Genomic DNA, 7,188 nt, shown 5'->3' on the forward strand with positions numbered 1-7,188 from the left:
GTCGAATGATGCCCTAAAAGGAGTCTGGACTCTGGACTTCACGTTCAGGTCTAACTCCATCCGTTACAGATAACCATCAGAACAATACTTTATTCCATATTTTTAAATATTGATGGTTAATTAATGACCAAAAATAATAAATTCTGATAATCTTTTAATATTTTTTTATTGATTGATTTTCACTATAATTAGAAACTTTTGAGTCCCTTTTTAGTTCTTACTTTTGAAGAAAACAATTAATTTTTGTCGGAAGGATGAAAATGTATATAACATAACCAGTGAAACTTTAAAAAAGAAAGTTGGTAAAGTAAAAAATAAAAGTTTAATTATAATTAAAAATAATGTAAAATGCTAGGTAATTAATATTAGAGATTAATTAATGTTTTTATATTTTATTATATTTATATAATTACTAGTATATATAATAGTTACAATTATCTTTCCATTAAAAGTTAAAACTAAATTTTTCTAATGCAAAATCTCCGTTCAAATCCAATGCTTATGTTTAAAAAAAATGCTTCGTCAAATAATAAATTTCGTCTAATCAGGAAAGGTGTCAGTGAAACAACCAACAAGCAACTCGAGATGTAAAGTATCAAAATGATTAAACAAACAGAGACTCACGTGGAAGGAAAATGGCTTTAAATAAGAGATTTTCTTTTCTGTATATGGTGAATTTATTTTGAAAATAAAAGAGATAATAAGTTTTTATTTAAATAAATATATAATAAATGTATTAAAAATTTAAATTTATATATTTATAAAAAAGTTTAATAAATAATATTAGATGAAGTGCAATCGACTTTACGTGAAGTTGATATCTAAAAATTGTTAGATAATTTAACTGATTTAACTAAATTTTTATTTAACGTCTCTCAAATATCAAAAGCGACTTAGTTTTCACTATAATATTAAGATGTGTTCTTAAAATAAAAACACCTGTTAATCAAACATGATTTCAATGTAAGAATTTCTCTTTAAATGGTAAAAAGTTAACGGTGGTCACTATGTACGCTACTTGTAATTCTGAGCATATGCAACTTTCGCCTCATACTCTGACAGTGAGAAAACACAATGTTGGGAGTGGCACCAAAAACCCTCACAAATTTGCCTCCTCCTTCATTGTTCCCATTCAGCTCAAAAACCCAAACCACATTACCTTCCAATCTCTCTTTCCCTTCTTCAACTCGCTTCACCCACAAATACCCAACCGTTTCAGCCGTCTCCAACCCGGTTCACGAACCCAAACTCGCTGAGTCACTCTCCCCGGGTCAGTTCCGAGTCGACATCCTCTCTGAATCGCTCCCTTTCATTCAGAAGTTCCGGGGAAAAACCATCGTCGTCAAGTATGGCGGTGCCGCCATGAAGTCACCGGCGCTGCAGGCATCCGTGATCAACGACCTCGTACTTCTCTCCTGTGTCGGCCTCCGCCCCGTCATGGTCCACGGCGGGGGGCCGGAGATCAACCACTGGCTCAGCCGACTCAACATCCAGGCCGTGTTCCGCGACGGACTCCGCGTCACCGACGGCGACACCATGGAGATCGTGTCCATGGTGCTCGTCGGAAAGGTAAACAAGACGCTGGTTTCACTCATCAACAAGGCCGGCGCCACCGCCATCGGCCTTTCCGGCATGGACGGCCGCCTCATAACCGCCTGCCCCAGCCCCAAGGCGGCGGACCTGGGGTTCGTCGGAGAAGTGGAGCAAGTGGATCCGTCGGTGCTTCGGCCCCTGATTGCGAGTGGGTACATCCCGGTGGTGACGTCAGTTGCGGCCGACAAATACGGTCAGCCGTACAACATCAATGCTGATACAGTGGCGGGAGAATTAGCGGCGGCGCTGGAGGCGGAGAAACTGATTCTGCTGACTGATGTAGCTGGGATATTGGAGAATAAGGATGATCCAAAGAGCTTGGTGAAGGAGATTGATATAAAGGGAGTGAAGAAAATGATGGATAATGGGAAAATTGGTGGTGGAATGATTCCCAAGGTCAATTGCTGCGTGCGATCGCTAGCTCAAGGGGTGAGGACTGCCAGTATTATCGACGGCCGCGTGCCGCATTCTTTGCTGTTGGAGATTTTGACGGATGAAGGTGCTGGAACTATGATCACTGGCTAAATTTTTTAGATTGATTTTGTAGTGTTTCTTGTTTTTTATGTGATAAATGAAGCTTGCAATGAATGATGCAAGGTTTTGCTGCTTTTTGTGCCCAGCTTCTAGTAAATCGTTTTGTACTTCGCTTTTAGTAATGCATAAGGAAAATATTGATTTGGTTTCCTTATGTTTTCGTTATGAAGTTTTGGGTCTTTTGGTTGAACGAAATACTTGTTACTTGCAAATCATTTACCAGGAAAGTTTGTGTTCTTGCCTTTCGGTTCGAGTTCCAACTCTGAGGAAATTACAGTTACGGTTGCTCATCGAATGAAATTAATCCCTATATTGTATTGTAAGCAGTTAAAATTGGCAAAATCAAATTAATCGATTGCTTAGTAAAGGTTTTGTTGCTGATGAAAAAGTGCAAAATGCATACAAATGAAATCCTCGGATAATTAAAATTTAAACGGAGTATATACATCAGAACCAGTAGAAATTACCAGCATATAGGTTTTTATCCATCTACATTTATATCCCAAAATATAGTTCAGAAATATCTCGCACAACGCCACTTAAGCAAAGTGTGGTGCATGGATTACCAGACAATACTAGGTGCAAAAAATATCTAAAAATCCTAAATTGTGATTGACCTAATGCTGGTGTTTTTCAAGCTTACAAAAATGTGTTGACTGTTGATGCAAGCATATTCATAAAACCACTGCTAAGCTTGCATACTTTGTCAATATCTATGGTAATACCAAGGGCCTAATTGGACTCCGAAATGTCTTCATTCTCTTGTTCTTCATCATCTGAATCTGGAATAACAATAGATTCTAAGGCAGAATTTCGAGTGGGTCTCTGTCTCAGTCTTTGCTTTGAGACCAAACCTCTGCTTTCTGCAAGGGTATGGCTAGGGACTCCAGCTAACCGCTTGCTGTAGCGAACTCCCCTTGGATAAGAAACTGCGTGGCTTGAATGCACTTCCTTTGTATAAGGAGCTGCACGGCTTGAATGCGCTTCTGAATTTCCCAGCTCACTACTATCAGCATCATCATCTTGCTCCTCACTGTAACCACAATCCTCATGTTCATAACCAGTATCATCACTGTCTGATATGGGAACCACATCCTGTTTGGAATCACTCTCTGATGAATCATCCTTGCTGTTGGATTTATCTTCTGATCCTGTGTTTTTGTCTCGTTCAGTGCCTGAAGACCTTTTCCTTGTACTAATGTCAAACAAGGAAAGTAGAAAAGCAGCATTAGATTCAGAAATGAGGACATTATCTATTAGATAATTGGGATGAAAAATGACAGAATCCAAAAATATTAAATAAATAATATATGTTACACCAAAAACATCTTGGGCTAGCCAGTGCTAAACGGCCATGCCATTCAACAGTCAACACAGGACTATCTACTTGACTACTTCCATATCGATGTGTATGTATAATTACATATGTATATATAAGGCATGAAGCAACCCCGCAAAGTGTAGGCTGAAGATAAATTTAAGTTCGCTAATCTCTTTTTTTTGGTTTGGTTATTGACTTATTATCCAAACAAACCCCTGGACATCGTTAGAAGTAGAGCATGAACCAAATATATATATATATATACACAACATACTTTATTAACTGTATAGCTTCCTTCATGGTACGATCATAAGCTTCTGCAATATTTCCGAAAAAGAATTTCATTAGCTTCAAATATCCAATTCGCATCAAAAGATGCATAAAGAAGAAATCAATCATTCGCATCAAAAGATGCATAAAGAAGAAATCAATCAAGACAAGTTAGATGCAATTTCAATTGAAAATTCACTAGGCATTTAACAGAGAAAAATGTAAAATTCACCAGGAGAGTGTCAAGGAAAAATGGTTAAACAAATAAAATGTAAAATCCAAATTCATAGAGCGCCTTAATATTAGGCAACGTTCTCAACATACAAATTAATGCAACGGCAGCATGTCACAAATAATAGTCTAGAGAGAAAGCCGACATCTCGTTTATGCAGAAACATCTCACCCATTTAATTCACAAGACATACACACTACCAATGCAAGTAATACGTAAACCAAGAAAAGAACAAATTCAACTCCATTAGTATGCACTATGCAGGATGACGTTGACAACAGTATTGTGCATCAGAACAGGTAGATCACATTGATTTAGGAATCATCATTCATCAAACAAATGCGAATGCCACATAATTGAACATACAATACCCATCTTACCAAGTGAGTAATTAACAGGCCTGCGAGTGCGACAAGAGCGTGTATTTCCTGAGCAATAATTCCGAAAATCAGTTGATAGCATCTCCTGTCGTTGCTTTCGTATTGCTGCTCTTTCTTCATTCTGTGAAATTTGAAAGTGATGTTACTTCAAATCAATACAACAAAGATATGGACACGCCGCTAAGTATCATGAAAGACCTATCAAACACTAGACAAGATTACTAATTGCTATCATACCTTTTTAAGCTTTTCAAGAACAGGAATGACATCACTTTCAAGTTTCTTACTAATAGCAACTTCAACAGAAGATTTGCTACATGAAAATGTTTCCTGCAACCAACATTCAATGATAGTAAATTAAGAACTGAAATTTAGGATGTAGGAAGAAGATAGGGCAGTGAATTTGATCTTACAGCTGCTTTTGAAAATTCTTCCAGATTGGAGGCAAGTGTTTCCCATTGAAAATTGATGGGAATTGATAAACAGCCATTGACATCATTCTGTGAACTTGAGTCTGATGTGATTATTTCCCTATACAATCTGTGACTCTTGCATTTTGCATTTGCATCATACCTATGATCAACAAAGTGGTAATCAATATTTTGAGATTTAGAGAAATATGAAAAGACCAGAACATTTCTAAAGATTACCAAATGGAAGTGTCAGTTCCATCTCTTCCTAAGGCTACTTTGCGAAAAGAGGTAAGTTCTGTTCCTTCTTTTAAAGAATCATTAATGTATGATACTGCATCATTTTGCTGAAGATAAAAACAAACCAGCAAATAAAAAAGGGGACATTAAAACATAGACTTTGAGGATAGATTGTCTAGCCAGGAAAATGCAAAAGTATCCTATATATTAATGAAACCACAAGAGGAGATAAGAATACTTCAGCTCGAACTTCACATAGTGCTTTTAGCAGTCGCAAACGATCCAGTGGAGTAAGTTCCTTGTATTTGGATATCTCCTCTCTGCATAAACCATCCATGACATCAATTATTAACATTTTGCAGCAATCATTTTCAGCACAACATTATTGGTACATTTCCAGTACCCGTTAGACGGCACAAGTGGAATCTTCCCCTCAGCAACCTATGAAAAGGAGCCGAAAAGCATCAGTGAGACAATGGGAAGAGATAAAAAATAATTAAAATGTAAAAAGTCAAGTAACAAGCAAAGACTCACCCATGACCACCACATAGCTAGTTTCTTGCAAAGAGCAGTCACCCATTTGTCAGAATTAACCAAATTTTTATTCACTGGTGGTATCCCCTGTGAAAAATGCAAACAAAATTTAAAATTTAGAAAGAAACCAACGATGGACCAATATCCAAATAATGATAGTATAGGATAGGAATACTATGGACTTAAAAATACAAACCATAAAGGGTAAGGTAAGGATGGTTGGTTTGATTTGAAAAGTTTGCCAATTTATCATCATATTCATATTCATATCTTAGGCTTTCCTCCCAAAACATATATCCCAAAATAATAATAGAAATAATAAGAAAATAAACCCGGCTTATCTCCCTGCATCACTCCTTAATTTGGTGAAAATTGTCTTAAACAGTATTTTATCCAAAAAAAATTATGAACACAGTAAAGCTTTGAAGTTGATGAGTTCAATACATCCCTGTTGTAAAGGTGAACGCAAAAAATTAGCTCTTTTTTTGTACTAAAATGATTCGCTTGAAATGAAAAGAAATGAACAGTCACGTTGTTACTATAATCTATACAAAAGGTCATAAGTTTGATAAATTAAAAGATAAAAATAATAAATAAGAATAAGAAAGTACCTTCAAAAGTTGAATGTGAAGCTGAGCAAGTGCAGAGTCAGGCTTGACAATCCCAATTTCTAACTCTTCAGCAGAAAGCTTGAATTCTTTGCCGAGTATTGAGCTAAACACCTGAAATCACCAAAACCACCTTCACTCATTGATTTATACCCTACTCTCACACTGAATCCTACATTTTAACCCCCCAAAAAAATTAATAACAATTATAATAACAACGTCTACGATATCATGACCTAAGAAAAATTAGAAAACAACGATTTTTCTTTTCAGGAAGCGCGAATATGTTTCTTACGTCGAAGAAGTTGAGAACAGAAGCGAGTTCCCATCGTCCTCGTAGCCTCAGAATCTCATCCTCCATCGTATTCTCCTCGCCTCCACTGTGTTCTTCTGCGTTCGTCATTTCTCTTTCTCTCTCTTCGTTGCGATTTCTGAGAGAAGAAACGTTAGAGAATGATCGAATAATGGAGAATTAAAAGAAGAGGAAGCGTGATCGACAGGGCAAGACGCAAAACGGTGAGTTTTTTCTTTTTCCCGCCCGAAGCGCTTTTTACTCGCTTTTATTTTAACCTGCTCTGAATCGCAGTGGACAGTGTGGAGTGGAGTGGAGTGTTGGATTTTTTATTTATTTTAGGGTTAATTAATTTTGGGTCGCGCCCTTTTGGATCTTTTCCCTCGCGGCTTTTAAGGGTCGTGTATTGCTTGTTTGCTATGGGCCAAGGTGAAAATGAGATATGGGTCCTTTAATTATTTTCAGGATTTTTTTAACTAAATAAAATAACAGTTTTATTAGGTAACCAACTAGGATAATAGTTAATTGCACAACTAATATATGAACTGTAAAAGAAGTCCAATAAAAAATTACAAATTTTAAATCAAGAGTAATTTTAATTTCACTTTTACTTTTATTTATAGTGAAAAAATAATTACAAAATTTTTTTCCTTCTCTCCAGGTCTTTTGGTCGCACTATTTAGTATCACCTCTAACTACTTTAGTCACCGTGTCACGTAATAACTGTGCTGTTGCGTCAGGCCTTCCATCGCTCAAAGCGACAATAGACGTTTT

The 7,188-nt window shown here is 36.6% G+C and overlaps 2 protein-coding genes across 2 annotated transcripts; one reads left to right on the forward strand and one right to left on the reverse strand.

The window, feature by feature from the left end:
• The first annotated feature begins 953 nt into the window (after nucleotides 1-953).
• On the forward strand, nucleotides 954-2,369 carry LOC112770920 (acetylglutamate kinase, chloroplastic). Its single transcript, XM_025815403.3, has one exon. The coding sequence runs from the start codon at nucleotides 1,075-1,077 to the stop codon at nucleotides 2,116-2,118; it is 1,044 nt and encodes a 347-aa protein (XP_025671188.1). The 5' UTR covers nucleotides 954-1,074; the 3' UTR covers nucleotides 2,119-2,369.
• Nucleotides 2,370-2,523: 154 nt separating this feature from the next.
• On the reverse strand, nucleotides 2,524-6,781 carry LOC112770919 (DDT domain-containing protein DDR4). Its single transcript, XM_025815401.3, has 11 exons — nucleotides 6,418-6,781; nucleotides 6,126-6,236; nucleotides 5,515-5,601; nucleotides 5,384-5,421; nucleotides 5,219-5,300; nucleotides 4,981-5,087; nucleotides 4,744-4,903; nucleotides 4,568-4,660; nucleotides 4,331-4,451; nucleotides 3,723-3,765; nucleotides 2,524-3,322 (listed from the first exon to the last, which is right to left on the reverse strand). Exons 1-11 carry the CDS (start codon nucleotides 6,523-6,525, stop codon nucleotides 2,860-2,862), a joined length of 1,413 nt encoding a protein of 470 aa, XP_025671186.1. The 5' UTR covers nucleotides 6,526-6,781; the 3' UTR covers nucleotides 2,524-2,859.
• Nucleotides 6,782-7,188: the final 407 nt, after the last annotated feature.

This window comes from Arachis hypogaea, chromosome 18 (assembly GCF_003086295.3).
Source record: "Arachis hypogaea cultivar Tifrunner chromosome 18, arahy.Tifrunner.gnm2.J5K5, whole genome shotgun sequence".
Classification (NCBI taxonomy): Eukaryota; Viridiplantae; Streptophyta; class Magnoliopsida; order Fabales; family Fabaceae; genus Arachis; species Arachis hypogaea.

Excerpts from the sequence above, each read along its gene's own strand:
- LOC112770920 (XM_025815403.3), top strand. The coding sequence starts at position 1,075 with ATGTTGGGAGTGGCACCAAAAACCCTCACAAATTTGCCTCCTCCTTCA.
- LOC112770919 (XM_025815401.3), bottom strand. The coding sequence starts at position 6,525 with ATGACGAACGCAGAAGAACACAGTGGAGGCGAGGAGAATACGATGGAG. Across the intron at positions 5,301-5,383 it reads CCACTTGTGCCGTCTAACGG|AGAGGAGATATCCAAATACA; the intron begins GTACTGGAAATG and ends TGGTTTATGCAG. Across the intron at positions 3,323-3,722 it reads GAAGCTATACAGTTAATAAA|TACAAGGAAAAGGTCTTCAG; the intron begins GTATGTTGTGTA and ends GTTTGACATTAG.